General features: G+C 25.9%; 1 protein-coding gene across 1 annotated transcript; it reads right to left on the reverse strand.

The window, feature by feature from the left end:
• Window positions 1-9,826: 9,826 nt before the first annotated feature.
• On the reverse strand, window positions 9,827-18,242 carry LOC105198456 (gustatory and pheromone receptor 32a). Its single transcript, XM_026135975.2, has 8 exons — window positions 17,548-18,242; window positions 17,151-17,474; window positions 14,813-15,078; window positions 14,436-14,609; window positions 13,054-13,297; window positions 11,469-11,537; window positions 11,208-11,297; window positions 9,827-10,089 (listed from the first exon to the last, which is right to left on the reverse strand). Exons 2-8 carry the CDS (start codon window positions 17,454-17,456, stop codon window positions 10,027-10,029), a joined length of 1,212 nt encoding a protein of 403 aa, XP_025991760.1. The 5' UTR covers window positions 17,457-17,474; window positions 17,548-18,242; the 3' UTR covers window positions 9,827-10,026.
• Between the last annotated feature and the right edge of the window lie 173 nt (window positions 18,243-18,415).

Below are 18,415 nucleotides of genomic sequence, written 5' to 3' on the forward strand. Positions count from 1 at the left end.
TGTTTAATCCACATTACCCGAAAGTGGCATGCAATATTGGTGAACTTTGTCTACAAATTATTAAAACATGTCTAATTTGTCTAAACTATTTACTGCAAAGGTAAAGAAGAAACAAAAAAAAAACTAGTATTTATTACAGTATAGTTATGTACAAATGTACAGTGTTTATGGTTGAAAACAAAATGTATTTTGTACTGGTCCGGTTAACCAAAATATTCTTCAAATGGTATGGAAGACATCTAAATTATAATGATAACAAATGTTGTAACTGTCATAACAAACTAAAAGAAATATATACTAATTAAATTTTTGTGCAAACTTAATAAATGATAATGACCTTGTAAATCATTATTTTTGTACATTTATTTTTGTACAACATGCTATAACTTTTATTTTCAGCGTTTGATAAAATATAACAATAAAAATATGTAATATATAAAAATTTTTTAAATATAAAGGAAGCAAATAATAACTTACTTTTTTGTAAAACTATTGCCAAGATAGAAAAGATTCATTCCTCTGAGTTGCAACGATGCATTATTTATAATACAAATTGATAAATCTACAAAATTGTTGTCAAAATTCAAATAATTTATACTTGAGTTGCATTTTTATTAAAATTTTATCTCATCACGTATATCAGCATATCGCTCAAGATTTGTGACTCGATAAATTATTCCTTTCATTTTATTAGACCTAAGTTAAGTATTTATCATTAATAATATACACATATATAATATTTTAAATATAATATATGGAATATATATGGAAATTTACCTTAAAAATAAGTTTCACATATACAATATAATTTAAGAAAAATATCTTAACCACAGGTAAGAAATGTTGGTTTAATTGAACCAATTGAATAATGTACTCATGAAATGACTTTTGTTTTTATATGTATAAAAAAATAGTTAAATAATCTTATCACTAATATTATATAAGCTCCGATTTGTATAGTTATTTGTATTTCAAATATTATATTTAATTGGCGAGCAATTTGACACATTCCAAATAAAGATGCCTATCAAAAATAATATTTATTACTGAAAGCACAATGTATATTTTGTATAAACAAATAAAAAAATCATTTCGATTTTATTCTGTAGTATTCAATTCTAATTTTTAATTTTTAATTTCGACTTGAATGCACTATTTTTTTGTTAAATATTGAACTAGATCCAAATCATGCCAAATCAAGCAAGCTTTTTCATTAATATTCTACATCTCTAAACACAACATTAGGCAAAAATTTAGTACATGTATTCTTTTTACAACATAACTGATAAAAAATTATTTAAAATGTACAATATTTTTTATTTATAATGCTATATTTTGATCATTTGTATTAAATGAATTGATAAAATAAGCTAAATATAGAATTAATCGTAATATAAATACCTTGTTCAAACATACGTTTATGACACATGTAATATTAGTAAAAATACCAATACATGTATCGACTATGACATAGCTTGTCTGAAACCATGCATCTCCATGTCCCTTAAGGGCGGTCACGATATAAAAAAGGTATATATAAGTAATCCACAATGTTGCATTATAAAAAATACTTAAGCAATTTTCTTCGAGGAATAAACGTCTAAACCGAGCAGAAAAAAAGTCAGGATTAGTGGATATATAGCTTGTTCTATTCTAGCCACCATAATTATCGTTATCGGTATAATCTTATCGTAAACTGACGTCGCACATCAGTCGCAATTCGAAACTGACATAATCCTCATTTAGTCGCCGCGTAACTTGCTTATTAACGTAATAGAGCAATACAGTAATGGTTCAGTGCATTAGTATTATGAATTATACAATTCTTTTATAAACGTAAATTGACATCGTATGAATTTGAAACACACTGACACAACGCTCACTTAGCCGTTACGTAATTTACTTAAGGTGATAAAATAATTCAATAATGATATAATGCATTAGTATAATGAATTATACAGTTCTTTTATAAATGTACATAATGATATAATCGATGAAAATCATTAAACGTTATTACCAGAGTTTAGAAGCGTAATACGTTACTCGTAATTCTTCTACCGTAACCGTTATACTTTTTTTTAAAGAACAAGCTATTAACGTTACTTTTTTTTGGCAATTGTAACGATAATGTAATTTTTAAATAACGGTGTTATAATGAATTAATGACAATTACTTTTATTATTAATTTATTTTATATTTTGAACTTGTATTTGTGATATCATTTTTGTTGCGTTTGTGTGTGTTTCCTTTCCCGTTTTAAGCTACAAAAAATTAATATTTTATACAATTATACATCTACAATTATTTTCTACGTTATACAGGGTGTCTTATTTGAAAAAACAAACTTTGATAATTCTTCAATGAAGCATTTTCAGCAAAAATGTTTCAGACAAAAGTTGTATGATTTCGAGGGGGACATAAGATGGTGAAACCATACAACTTTTGTCTAAAACATTTTTACTAAAAAAGCTTTATTAAAGAATTATCAAGGTCCGTTTTTTAAAATGGGACACTTTGTATAAGTATACAGTTTTGTAAATACAAACTACGTAAATAATACAGAAGTAACATAATAGTATTATAATTGTGAGTGCATATATTTCTTTTCTACACATCTCTATCAAAACATGTTTCATTAATCCTTCCAGACGTTTGAAAAATAGGATAAGTATCCATTTGTATTATAAAAATAGTCACAGTAAGTATCCAAATGACAAACTAAAAAAAGAAAGCTGTTAATTATACATGAAATATAAATATCATTGTTTTAATCTTTTATTCATTGACATTAAAAAATTTTAGATTATTGTCATTACATTAAAGTTATAAGCGTGAATAATAAAAGTTTAACCTTATAAATGAACTTATAGCCAAAATGAAACATGCCCATTCCAACAAACTCCAATGGCCGAAGTGATATTTGCAAAAGAAATTGGTAAATCTGTATTATAATATAATTGATATTTAAGCATATTATCTTATGTAAGATGCTTTAATATTATTTAGATTTAAAAAAGTACTAGGAAATTGATTTTACCTCTCTACGTGTTTCAGTAAAACGTATAAGGTTTGTTAATTTATGTGTTATGTCTTTAGTTTTTTGCACCTGAAATGATATAAAGTTAATTACATTATTTATAAGTTTGACATTTAATAATAATTGTTTAGAATAATTTTTAATTATAAACAAACATCTTTATGATTAAATAATATTGCAATTTTTATAAAGAATGGAATTATTCAATCTTTTATTGAGAAGAGATTTTTTATTCTCTTGCAGTACTTATTCTTTTTATTAATTATTATTTGTTTTTATCAGGTTTTTCGGAAAGTTCATTTTAAATCTACTATGTAAGTAAACAACACAATATTTTACTCTAAGAACAACTTTATTGAAGAAAATGTATCGCTTTGTTCAATGACCTTAGCCTGTTTTTCAGGGAGTTGCGTGATACTTTTATTCCAAAACAAAGGTTTCAACAATATTAGCAAAGAATCGATCAAAATGAGTTTAAAAATTTTTGACAGATTGAAATCTTTTGTAAAGAAAATTTTTCAAAAAGAAGAATAAATGGTAGTAAGATAGGAAGAAGGAGGAGGAAGAACATTCAAAGTCCAGCAGTTGTTTACGAATGGATATCGCGACGTGAAGTCTGAGTTATCATGGTTAAAGATAACTTTATGCCTGTTGATTAATTTAAAACGTTTCCATGTGATAGCAGTTTTCAATCCGTCCGGTTGGAGACTGTATTTTGCCGCGTTGACGGTCTCGTTCGGCTGAGAAAGATTATAACGCACCATGCCATTAAAATTCTACCAAAGTTTAAGAAATTTCTTTTGGCGAAGCTCCGGTTTAGTCACTGTTAGTGAAATACATTTTTGACGTATTTTTATCGGTTAAATGCGAAATTGACAAAATTTGGCTATCACATCACAATTTTGAAACATATGGAATCGTAAAAGTCAGAAACTGACAATTTTGAAATCAATTTTTATGACCTTGTAGCACCGGTACTAAATATCTTTTGTTTTAATTAATTTAATTTTATTAATGTCATATGAAAGAATTAACTTGCAGTTTTAAAATGCATTTTAATTTATTTTGTTTTTGAGATATAATAATTTGAAAATAAATCTTTTTCCATTCAATGTGCACTATCCATAATTTGATTTTTTTCTTTTGTTATAAGTGTGAATAGTCATTTTCAATGTATTTTTGCCTGCTAAACACAATTCCGTTGTATAAATTTGACTATCACGTCACAATTTTGAGAAAAATAACGATTTTTAGTATTTGTTATTTTTTTTACGCGATTTTTCTAAAAATTCTTATGATGTGATAGCCAAAATTGGATAATGCATTTGTATTTAACAGACAAGAGTACACTGAAAACGATTATTCATACTAATGATGAAAGAAAGGATCAAATTTGTCGCATAGAGTACTTTGCATGGAGAAGAAACTAAGTTTTCAAATAGTTATGTCTTAAAAACGAAAAGTCTTATTGAAATAAATGCATTTTAAAACTAAAAGTTGATATTTTTACGTTACATTAACAAAATTAAAAGAATATATTAATGAAATTAAAAGAATATATTTAGTACCAATACTATAACGTCATAAAAATTCTTAAAATTATTGTTTTGACCTTTATGGTGCCATATTTTTCAAAATTGTCACTTGATAATCATATTTTAACGATGGATTCGTATTTAACAGACAAAAATATAAAATACATAAGTACTCATACTCGTGTTGCAAAAAAGTAAAGTTTTGTCGATCAGTGTTATCAAGACGGAACATGCGAAATTTGAAACAAACTTTCCGAACAACCCAATACTAAAGAAGTTTAAATGTCATCTTGCAAAGGGATTGAAAATTATGTCACGTAACTTCTACTCGCAGAAATATTATTCCCCTATAATCTGTGAAAATCATCTTACCTTGGAACTAACACTTGCGCAGATAAGATTTACTGAAACAAATTTCGTTAAGAACATCGTGCACCACATATCGTTGGCAAAAATAAGTTTTATTTTAGCTGAATTGCTTCCATGCATTTGTTTTAGGCACACCATCATATGGTATTGAACATAAAATGATATAATAAGAATAATGAAATAAGAAATCATTTGTAATGTCAATTGCGTTCCAAATAAGTCGTTTATGTCACGAGCTAGTCGACAAAGCTCCGAATGAAGATGCCTAAAACAACATTATATTAGTAAACAAAAATGTCTGTTTTCAAATTACATTTATCAATCACTTATTTTTATATTTATTATTTTACATTTTATTTGCGTATAAAGAATTTGTTTTACATTGAAGTTTTGACTCGTAATGAATCGGTAATCATTGTGCTTATTCGTCATAACTCTAGAAATATGAGAAATAAGAGAAATCAAATAATTATAAATTTATATTTAAATTGATGTTATTAGTTATAAATATTCTCAGAAGATTTATTTTTATAGAAAGAAAGAACCAGAAGTGGAAATGCGCTTTTGACACGGTTTGTTGGAAAAGATCTTTTGTACTCATAGGTTTCTTATGCTAAGAATTTTATGCTAAGAATTTCTAGCTTGAAATGTCCCTTAATTTGTTTTAAAAGTTAATATAAATATAAAATAAATATAAAAATTTTAAAGTTACCAGTTTTCTCTCGATTAATTATTTGATAAGATAATAAATCTCAAGAAAAAAAGGAAAAAAGTTACGTTTCAGGTTACAAAGAACCTTTTATAACAAACCGTATTTCAAAAGCTCTTTTCAACTTTTGATCCATTATTAGATCTTGAGTGCTCGCGTAAAAAGACAGAGGCAGTTTTGCGCTTGTTTTTCACGCTGCACAAGACACTACTGTATCTCTCGGTTGGCAATTTTATACAAATAATAGCAAATTTTATTTAGATTATTATTGTGAAAACATATAATATATTGTTTATGGAATTCAAATTTTGTTAATATTTTATTTAATAATAATATTTAGAATATTGAATATTTTTTTAAAAGAATTTCAACAATATCGAAGACTTCTAATTTAATATTCTTTCCCTTTGTTTGTATATACATTATTTTCAAAAACAGATTTGAGTCAGAAAAATGATTTCATCGTAAAACAATATAAAATTAATCTTCACTTTTATGTAAATTATAAAATTTACAAATTTGCAGATTTCACCAAGATTATTGTATAATAAAAATAACTACAATTGGCCAATAAATTAATACCGTGTGTATAAGATTATAACAAAATAACCGACAATACTTATATAGTAATACTCATACATTTAGTCAATACAATTTTTTTTCTTTTCTTTTAACAAACTATTGTTTTAATATTTCTATTTAAATCACTGTAGCATCTATCAATTTACATTACGGTCCATAACATATGCTTGCGATCCTCTTCGCTTTGGACATAGCGGCGAATGACGACAGACTTTTTCCACTTGCATCTTAGTCCATATTCTTCAGTCTCTGATAATTGCTCCATATAATCATTTATTTTGTCCAATCTGGTACCAATATATCTGCAATTTTTTGTTTAAAAAATAATAAGAGCATCTTGAAATACTTTTATACATGTAGTAGAATTAATAATGAGTGATTTATCTTAATTTCATTCTTTATCTTTTATTTAAAAGTTCATAAATTTATATGAAAAAGAATCACAAAATTTAGAATTATTCAATTTGAAGCAACTAATTGGAAAATTTAATTTAGTAAAGTAGCTAATAAATAATTTTTAATTTTCATGTATTATGTATCATAATAATATAATATTCCTAACTTTAAAATTTAAAATTTGTATAGAATTTAATTAACTAGTTTTAACGAAATTTTAATAGTGTCCATTATTTAGATAGGTTTAATAAAACAATAACTTTACAAATACATTTCACAAACCTTAAAACAGAAGCAAACATTATATCTCCGAGAGTGTTGACGTGATAAGGATATTTCAAAATGAGAGGAATAATCATGGCTTTTACAGTGTTGAACTTTTCTATATACCACATAGAATCGGCAAAAAATAATATGAGGATTGTTACAAGATATATAATTAATGTCCGTAATATCAAGTGTTGAATTTTATCATATTGCTTGGGCGTTCCGAGTTTTTCCAATGTATCATCCACAAAACCAAGTTTTTTTATACATGTGTGGATTTTCTGAGAATGACATTAATAACTATGTACATAAAGTATGAGTACCATTTTTAGAAAAATATATGAAAAATGTAACAATTCATTCATTTGATTTAATAAAGCAACAACTTTTGAAAAAAACCTTGTAAAAAATTTCATGTAACAGAGAATATGAAAAAATTAAACATACACTTTTTAATTAATGTTTTCTAATACTTACGCAAAAACTTTTAAATTTAAAAAACTGTTTTTAAAAAGATAAGACATTTATTTTACGTACAAAAAGTATTTATTTTATAATATAAAAACAGAAATATATTTAGCTTAAATTTTAATTAAATTTGACTTTTCCAAATAAGTAAATATAAAGATAATTTCAAAATAACAGATAATGTTATCGTTTAATATTATATTATTGTTTTACATTGTAAGCTTTGTTATAAATATTAGAACAAATATATAAATTTATGAAGAGAAAATATACCTGGTATTTACGAATGCTGATGGTTACAGATATTATTGTTATAACTATATTCACTTTTAATACCGTAAATACAAAAAAGTTATTAAATATATATTTTGGATTAAAAAAGCCGATCACAAATTGAAACGCAAAGGCATAGAAACTCCATAAAATTAATATGTAAAAAACACTCAAGCGAAATTTCCAATAATTAAGAGGATATTTAAGAATTCCAAAACCAATGAAAAAAGCTACTAAAGAGAATGGCCTTAAAGCTTTTTCTATAGTATCAACCATGATCGTAACTGTTGTAATTTTATGTACTAACTATTGGATCCAAAGTTAAAAGTCAAGTAATATACAAAAGGCATATTCATCGCGATAAAAAGATAATATTTGATCAGATCAGCCCATTAGAAAGTCGTTAAATCATTAAACGGAAGCATATATATACATGGCTAAGTGAATCAATATGCGTACAAAGCATTATTAATTTTTAAACTGTTTTATTACACGTAGCGCATGTATACAAAATGTTTTCCACTATTTATTTCCTCTTAAAAACATTTCTGAGATAATTTAGAGACAAAAATCTTAATACAAAAATGTTGAAGCTATAAGAGTTTTCAAATTATAAGCAATTAAATTTATCCATTATAACGGATAAAAATATGTACGCTTAGTCACAACACACACACGCGCGCGCGTACACATACACACCTAGAGCAGTAATAAAAATAAATCTTTTTTTCTAATAACGTGATGAAAATTATATATGCATATATAAGATAGTGAAAAAATTCTTTTATTATTTGCCGAAATAATTTGTGCAACTTTAGAAATTTAATTTATTTTAAGTTAAATTAATTTTCTAAGTTTTAGCCACTATTATAATAACTTCTATTATTATAATAGTTTCACGTTTTTAATTATATAAGAAAAGATAAGGTAAATCAGACCTATTTACAGTTTTTATTGTCTATAAGGCGCAAATAAGATCTAATCATAATACCGAAGATACTGTTGTTGGCAAGATAACTTAATTCTCTTTATTTTTGCTTAAAACCATTCTGACATATCTTTCACCTGTATAAGAAGTTATATCTACCAAAACGCCTGAAAATACAGAATAATTTTGGGAATTTTTTATAACGAAATAATAAATATATGGAAATTTGGTTTAAAAGTCTATAATGTATGTATCTTAACCTACACAAAACATTAAAAAAATTTTTTTGTCAAGATGGCGGCAGTGGAGATCTGCGATTAAGATTGCTTTTTTTAAATGGTCTTTCGCGGCTTGCAGTAGAAGTGCCGTAAACTTTCACTGACAATGAGGGAAAAAAGCAAAATATTTTTATAATCTGCATTAAATTTGCTAGAGAAGTACACAGAGATATGTTAAAGTATTGATGTTTGTAGAAATGGTGAACATTTAAAAATACAGTTTTATTTTTACCAAAAAATTCAATAAAAAAGTATTTATAACAAGAAAAGTTGTTAACTGATCGTAAAAATCCTGTGTACTTCTCTAAAGAATTTAGTTCTACACTTACTATAAAAATTTTAATTGAATCGGATAAAATTTGTTAAAGTTATACTGCAAACCAATTAAAAAAAAAGCAGTATTACTCGCAGACTTCCACCGTCGCTGTCTTGACAAAAAAAAAACAATTTCAAAAAGTATTTTGTGTAGATTAAGATACGTACATTACAGACTTTGAAACCAAATTTCATATAAAAACGCTTTTTCTAGTTTCAAATCGGACAATTCTATTGTTATCGTCTTTTAGATAAAATTTTAAAAGATTTTAATAAAATTTTAATATTTTTAGTATTTTTTTTATTATTGAGTAAAAGCGAGCAATTAAACAGTCAAAAATAAAAATTATTTTTAGAAAAAAATTAGTAACAGTTTATACAATTAGAGTTGAAATCAATAAAATTCAATCATTCAGTTTGAAACACGATCCGATTTACTCTCCCCTATAATTTTATTTGGTGAGCAAAATTGTATGTTGAGATGGATGTATAATTTTAACGTTTCTTACAATTACTCTTTTTGCTTTTACATATGCGTATGAATAATAAAGGATAGAAGGAGGTGTAGGAGTAAACCAGCAAACACAAAATTCAAAGAAAACAAGAGTATTAAAAAAAAGTAACAAAATTTTACTGATTAATTTCGCATAACATTAAACACTTTTAAAATTGATTTAATGTATATATGTTAATATATTTCGAAAATTTTAATATTTTATGAATTACATGACATTTATCGAGATAATTTAAATAAACTTATATTAAACTCTTTTGTAAACTCCTGTTTCTTAGAAAAACAGTATTAGTAGAAGAATTGTTTATCTATAATATGCTTAATTTAATTAATGTTTAATTTCACTTGTTACACGTTATGTAGGTGCAGGGTTCATTTGTATTAGAATAACAACATATGTCGTAACCGTGGCAAAGAACTGAAAAAATAAATGCATATAATTTCTTATTTTTCTCATTCTCTCACAATTATATTAAATAATGTAACTTTAATTTTTTTACATACAGTTATGTTAAAAACATTATTACTGAGGATAAATAATTGAAGGACTTTCTACAAAAACCAAACAAGTCCATTAAAAAAAAATTTAAGTTATGGCGTTAAATCATTCTCTATTAGAAGCATTACATCACAATTTAAAGATATACAATAGTGACATACGGTACCTTTGATCTTTTTCAACCAACGACGTTTCAGTCAGCCACATCTTTGGAAAGCCAAAACTACCATTTCCAAACATTTTATATTTTTATATTCTTTTCTCGAATAGTTTTTGAATAAAGCACAAAGTTGTAAAATGTTAAAGCGGCGTAACGCTTTAACTTGACGTGTTACTTGATTTTATTTCACTTAGTTTAGTTATGTTTTTCTTTCTCTGATACCAGTGATATTTGGATTCTTTACTTTGAATAGGATTGTACGCTTTCCATAAATATGGCCGCTTGAAATGTGCAAGCAAATCTGCGCGATTAAACTGAAAACAAAGAATTGACCCTTTTGTATTCTTTATACTGTGGTCATGTGAATAACTTTATTACGCCAGGCATCAAATAAGTTTTTAATTGATATTTAAGGAATTCGCAAAATATTTATCGAAGCTTAAAACTTTGTTCTTATAATTATTATATGTTTCCCTAAACATAAAAATTACGTTATTTATACAAAGAAAAATATAAAAAATGTTTTTACTAAAACTTATTTGTAAAATTTATAAAGAAAAATGAAAAAGTTATTGCGTTATACTTTAAATATTATTATCTTTTTCACTTTTAATATTATTAGTATTATAAGCATAAATGTAACATATATAAAATTTTATCTGTTACTGATACAGCGAACTTTTTTATTAAAACTTTCTTTCTTAAAAAATTTATTATATTTGAAGTTTATCCATTTATTTAATGAACAATTTAAAGATGAGATCTTTTCTTAAAAATATAACTTTTTATGTAACCTTTTGACTTGCTTATAGTATGTGTAGAAAATCCTTCATAATTTCATTTAAATGATTAAGTTAAATACATGTAAATAACATACCGCGCCAGTAAGAGAATTATCAATTGTAAAGAAATCAAAAGCAGTAATTTTTAATGAATTAAGCACAATTTGCTGTGTAAATTGATGAATCTGCAAATATATTTATATTTATATTAATACGTAAATAATACATTGAATTTACAGACAAACTTGAAATATACAGCTGTAATAAATTAATTGCTGTAAATATTATTGTCTTAAGTTATGAAGAAAGATCTAATTTCTTTAATATAATTATTAATCATTCATAAAAAGTCTTACTTCTTCTCTCAAATCGTCATCAACAGTAAATTCTTCAAGAGATTGTATAATTTCGCCAGTTTTATATGCCTAAAATAAATATTAATGTAGGGACAAGGTGTGACAAAAAAGAATAGGGACGTAAGACGAGGTATTCTCTGTATCGCCCGATTCAAATGTAGGAATCACAATGGCTTTGTTCACACCGAATACTTGATACGCGTAATATTTAGTAACTTTCTATTCAATTATCTTAATTTCGGTAATAAATTTAATGAATAGTATATTAAGCTGGTACAATATGAATCAAGATAATTAATTAAATATAGATATCACGTATACAGTTACACGTATTGTCGAAATTAAGACAATTTAATAGAAAGTTACTTGTTAGTATGCGTGTCAAGTGTTTGGTGTAAACTAGGTCAGTCAAGCATACGCGTTAAGCGGTAATCACACTAGCGATTGCCGATTGTGATTGACGATTAGCGATTGAAATTTGACCAATTGGAACAAGGAAATTTTAACTCCTTTTATTTTGATTGGCCAAAACTCAATCTTCAATCTTCAATTTTCAATCGCTAGCACATTAATCAGTGTGATCACCGCTTTAGATGCTGTCCCTCGGTTATTGAAAGTTACCCACGAGACAGCGAAGTAGGCAGCTGCATTATTGATTTAAACTATAATTTTTATTTTTTATGATTTTCTTATGACTTTATTTCATTTCTTTACTTGTGACATTTTTTTTTACTTGTGTATTAAATTATAATAGTTCCTTTATAAATGCATGTGTCCCTAAGACAAAATTTAATAAACTGCAAGATAAAAATGTTATTGGCTACTTTTGTAAACAGTGTTTGGAAAATTATTGATATCATTTCGATTAGATGAGAACGGACAAGGGGCAACAAATTGTTAAAAGTTAAACAAAAGTAAATGCTCTTTACATTTGATACGCAAATTTGGAACATACCCAATGTGACATTTTAGATTAGGTTACAGAAAACATTTATTATTACAAAATACAGAATAATATTATAAAAACTGTTATACCACCTAATAGAAGATACTTTCTACTTTGTATTTGTTTTTAAAGTCTATCCTATCTTGCCCACGGGGATATTGTCTCTTATCGTAGGGCAAGATGGGAATCAAATGACTCTTTTTTATTATTTTTTTTTTTAATAAGATTTAGACTTCTCTAAAGATTTTTTTTAACGATAGTTATATTGAAAGATAAATACCCAATTAATATTGTACAAAAGTATTTATAATTCAATAATTCTCAACTTCTAGTTTTTATTTATCATCAGATCTTAACTACCCTGTCTTATCCCACCCTCCCCATATGAGGATCTAACATAAAGTTCTGGCATGAATATTGCGCAGTATATGTGCAATACACATCATGTATTCATATATGTATGGAGAATTAAAATTATTGTCATGTATATAAGTATTCAAAAAACTTTAAACAATTTATACATAATAAATTATTTAATATTTCTAATATAAGCTTGATATTTAACTATAAATAACTTAATTCTAAATATCATATAATAACGTAATTTATTATTATCATAAAAAACGTAATTTTTTATACCTCGGTTGATACACTCGTGCAAAGCCAATTTACCAATATAACTTTAATTGAATAAATAGATGCCCATATTAGCAACACAATATCTTTTTCGCCACTAATCTTTGTGCGACCAAACATCGCACCATATAAACAATAAACAGTCGATGTTACTGCCGTAAAATGGACTGCCATTTCGAGTAGAAGTTGCAGACAATAAATACTATTAATTTGTTGTGCAATTCTCGTAATTTCCAAATGTAAATGTCTAAACAAAAAAAATATTAATTAATGATTATTTAACTGATACTAACATCTTTTAAATACTTAATTATTTAGCTACAGAATGCAGCATATTTATGTGAAAACGTTTATGTGTGCAAGTGTGTGTGAAATTTTATATTAAAAAAAATAAAATATAAAAATTGGTGGATTATTTATTTGTACACATAATATATACAATATCATTTCTCAATATAGTAAATTTTAAGACAAATTTTGTGTCATGATTAACAAATTTTCTGGTTTTGTCTGCGAAGGAGATTTTTAGTTGTTTTCGAAGTCACGTATGCATTGCTTTCTTAACTTCTTTCATCACTGATTACACACAGCTTACTTTAATGGTTTAAATGGAAATGGGAAGAAACGGTCAGGACTGTAGTCTATACTATAGGTAATGTATATCAGAATATAATGGACCGCTGGATCAATGAACATCCAACATAAAATTGCTATATTGATTAAAATTTTCATTGGTCCATCGGTCTTATACTATATTATACATTTTATGTAGAATAGACTTATAGGCTAAATGTGAGAGAAATTCAAAAGAGAGAATGAAAATTATAATTGTCACTGTCAAATATAAACAAGCGTATGGATCGTCATGGAGCACTTTCGACATGAGACAAGTTTATAATTCTAAACTTTGCTCTTTCCGATTTCTATTTGTTTAAATTACTAAATTGTAATCGTTGTGATACACGAATGATAAGGAAGTTAAGAAAGAGGTACACATGTAAATTAAACAATCAAAAATATATTTTATAAAATTAAAAAGCTTGTAGATCACTACACAAATTTTTTGCGACGTTGTGAAACTATATTGAGAAATAATGTTGTATATATTTTGCTAACGTTTATAGTACGTGAGGAATAAATTCACTTTACTTTCTGATTTTGGATATGTAAAATAGGTTTAATTTTTAACAAAAGTAATTATATTTAAATTACATTAACTTAATAAACATTATAATAAAATACTTAAGATAAAACGTAGAAATCGTTTAAATAGTAAAAGTATTAAATGTATATTAATTATTATTACAAGATATTTTTAAAGTTTAATTGTTACATTACTCTAATAGAAACTTTAGAATAAAAGCGGAAATTATTATCGATCTTACCTCACTGTTTGCATGATATGCATTATTTTATCTTTATGATTTTTGTAACCTCTCATAATAAATGCAATAGGCATATTATCGTGCTGATTATGAATCTTAACATTTGATTCATCTACCCAGAGCATTAAATTGTTGATTACAGCATTTGTGTTCTGAAATTTTATATGAACACATCTGCCACATTGCAATCTTAATCAGTATTCGAATACATAAATATAGGAGCGTTATATGTTTACTTATCAGTTACTAACAATGTATTAAGAGACATTATTATGATCAATTAATATTTTAGAATTCTATAAAATTTTAGTAATTTTAATCTTTTGTTCAAGCTTCTCAAGAAACTGAGTATCACTTCTTTGAGAAACATTACTTGCCTGATCAACGAGACGAATGTGAGGTCTACTACAGAATTTATTAGAATCGGGAAACACATGCATGTGGTGTGGTAAATAGAATACCAATATCCAATCTCACGATAGTCCCATATTATATTGGTAACGACTATTAATGTATTGCTCATTGTCCAGATAGTCGTAAAATACAAAATATTGCGAAAGGTTTTTGCATAGTCTTTTTTTATGCCCAACATCTCCAAAGTATTATCCGCTATACCAGCTCTCTTAATTATGATGTTCAAACTCTTCAAACATGGAAATTTATTAATAGATCAGTAAATTTATTCAGTAATAGTTATTTAGAGGCACAAAACGTCATGCCAAAAGAAATATAATGTTCACTCACGCAAAAGTATCTATTTAATTCCGTGCATGTACATAAAGAAAAACGTTTCTTTGCATTCAACATTTCTATTTGTTTGACTTACATTTCTTTCATAGAAACAATATAATTTTAAATAAAACATTGTTTTGTTGAACATAAATGTTTTAGTTTTATCGCATAATTATATTGTCTGGCAGAACTTTTTCATAACATCATTCTGAAAGAATGAAAGTTGAACAATTTTTCGAGTAATTTTTCACTTTATGAAATTTAGACAAAAGAAACATGACTATAAAACAATATTTTTTGACAAAATAACAATTTCTTTAATTACATTTAAATCTTTCCCGTGAAGTCCTCGCTCATGCCTTCCATTATCATAAGGTGGCTGATAGAATCATTAATAATTCGTAGGTTGATATTCATAGTGCATAATCAATTCTTATATTTAAAATCGTGTTAACAATAATTACTATCTTAAGATATCACCAATTAGTCAGAAAGGCGTATTAGCATTTTTAAATATTACTTGGGATGGCATTGAAATAAGAATCGACTATAACGAATATCGACCACAGACATGGTTTCAGCGCACAACAGATACATTGCCGTACGTCGCAAGTTTCAATGCTGAGTTTCGCTACTTTTTACGCTCCTTCCAACAACAATGTATACTACTACTTATAATTCTCTGATAGAATTTTATTCAGGAGTTAAAAATATTTTTTTAATATAATATAAATTATAAGTGGTGAAATAATATATTTTATTATTAAAATTGTTTAAGTATAATAAAACTTAATTATTTTAGATATATATTTATCTTAAAGATATATAGAGGAGAAGAAGGTATTATGGCTACTGTCGACAATATGGCCCTATTATTTCCGTTATTAGGTGACGTATTCTAACAATTGCTTATGGAGTTATTCGTTTAGTAGCCCGTCGTTTTTTAGTCATGTTAATATGCCAATACATAATGATTGACAATTGGTATAAGGCATTTTTATTTTTGAGCACTGCTACATTTTTTCAAGGTACATTTTTAACCTTTAATTACATACACTTCCTTATTATTATTCTTAAACTTGAGTATATTATCACACGAAGGTACATACACTCGAGTGTTTTTTTGTTATTTAATTTTTTATTCGGCCGTATACATTTTGAGTTACATAAAATTAAATCAATAACATGAAATTTTGTTAATATGATTTTTTAAGCGAAATTTTTATATCGAAATATTTCTTCGATAAATCGATTATCATTCTAAAAAGCAGTATTTAGAAACATTAGAGACATCATTTTATGCTTGTTGTTGAACAGGGATAAAATGTTATTTTTAATGAAATTTCTAATGGTACTTCTATAGCTTCTAAACGCAGGAAAATTCTAAATCAGAAAAATTCTAAACAATGGAAAATTAAAAATATATAATTTTGTAACAAGGTACTGTGTTTCTTTTAAACTAAACCAATTTTTTAAAATTATTTTTATTGATAACCACATTACAACCACTTTTTTTCTTCCACCGATTATGCAGTGCATTAAATTTTTATAAATTACGTCCTAAATAATAAATATTTCATTTGAATCTAGAATCTGTCAAACAACACTCTAACTAACGTAATCGTTCAAATTTCAATAAAAAATATTAATTGTAAACAAAGTTATTTAATAAAATGAAAATGGGTACCATATTACCCTCTTCTCTTTTATTATTTAAAAATTCAAACAAGTGTATTTTTTAATTCAAACATTAGTTTGATTAGTTTAATTCTAATGTATAAATTCTTTGGATTTAAGAAAACATAAGTTAAATCTAAAGAAACATTTTTCTGTATATACATATACATTTATAAAAAAAGTATAAAAAAAGAAAAAAATTATTTTACGTATTTTAAAGTTAGTTAAACATTAATGTTTTTTCAATTTATTAATATAGTCTTTTCATAACTTTACTACATCTGATTTACGTGAAACGGTACATACCTCTGATTTCTTCCAGAACAGAATTATAGCCATGATGGCGACTATGACGTTGATTCCCAAGAAAATATTAAATAGTGTTATATGTGTTTCGTTATCCTGAATTATTATTTCGCCCATAAAAATTCCTTTGTAAAGTATAACAAAATATCCAGTCAATATCAAAACGACATAAAAAGCACTTAGAAAATATCGTGGACGATTTATAGGTATTTCAAATACTCCCATGCAAAATATACAGTTCAGCCATATAACAGGCATAACAACTTGCTTCAAACTCTTTACAGTCATCATCTCTTTAAATATCATTTACTATCAATCTATAAACTAATCCATAGAATTAGTAATGAATACATACTTATGTTAAATGCTGTAATTAACACTTTGTAAATAAACTTACATTGCGTTCTTCAAATATTATATATAATTTATTGTTAAAACAATAAATCATATAAACAAAGGAGCCTCAGATAATTAAAAGTTAACTATTTTAATTGCGTGCATAATCAAATTGTCACAAAATGCGAGAAGAAAACATGTTTCATGTACCCAACGTTTATAAGAACTAAATTTGACTTGGATACTGGTATTATCTCCTGCGTATTATCTTTAATGAACCCTACACCTGGCGAGCAACTAATAGCTGATAAACGATCTCGCGTGCTGGCGCGATATATCACCGGTATTTTACATCGTGCAATTTTACTTATTATCTCCGTTTTATGTTAATAGAATACAATGGTACGTTGTACAATATTTTCGATTACTTGGTTTAGTTAATCATATTCATCTTGCGTGACCTTGCTATCAAGAAACACGTTTAACTAGCAGTTGTAAATAATTGTAATCTAGGATCATCTCTGTCTTGACATTAAATTGCAACATTATTTATGATAAAATCTATGGTTGTACAACTTTAACCTTGATTGTAATTAAATGAAGTACAAATGTAGGACTTCAGTAATACTACTTGATATATCTATACATAGAACTTCCATTAATTGCACGTATTACACGAATATAAATTGAATAACATGATAAGCAATAAAAAACAATACAAATTGACCACGTGAAAGCAAATTGATTGTAATCTTTCTTTTATTATTTATAAAATATAATTGTTGTTTGTATAAAAAATATTGTGTAACATATTTCAATCATTGTATAACATATTTCTGTTTAATCAGTTTAAATATCACACTGAGACATTTTATAAAGGTATCTTACTTTATAGAGAGTAAAAGTATTACTTTACAGAGAAAAATTAT

The sequence above is a fragment of the Solenopsis invicta genome, chromosome 8 (assembly GCF_016802725.1).
Source record: "Solenopsis invicta isolate M01_SB chromosome 8, UNIL_Sinv_3.0, whole genome shotgun sequence".
NCBI classification, from domain to species: Eukaryota; Metazoa; Arthropoda; class Insecta; order Hymenoptera; family Formicidae; genus Solenopsis; species Solenopsis invicta.

What these genes read in the sequence shown, in the direction of transcription:
- LOC105198456 (XM_026135975.2), bottom strand. Translation starts at nt 17,456, where the DNA reads ATGATATTTAAAGAGATGATGACTGTAAAGAGTTTGAAGCAAGTTGTT. An exon ending in ACATTCGTCTCGTTGATCAG is followed by an intron (nt 14,610 to 14,812) that starts GCAAGTAATGTT and finishes GCAATGTGGCAG; the next exon opens with ATGTGTTCATATAAAATTTC. An exon ending in ATGACGATTTGAGAGAAGAA is followed by an intron (nt 11,298 to 11,468) that starts GTAAGACTTTTT and finishes ATATATTTGCAG; the next exon opens with ATTCATCAATTTACACAGCA.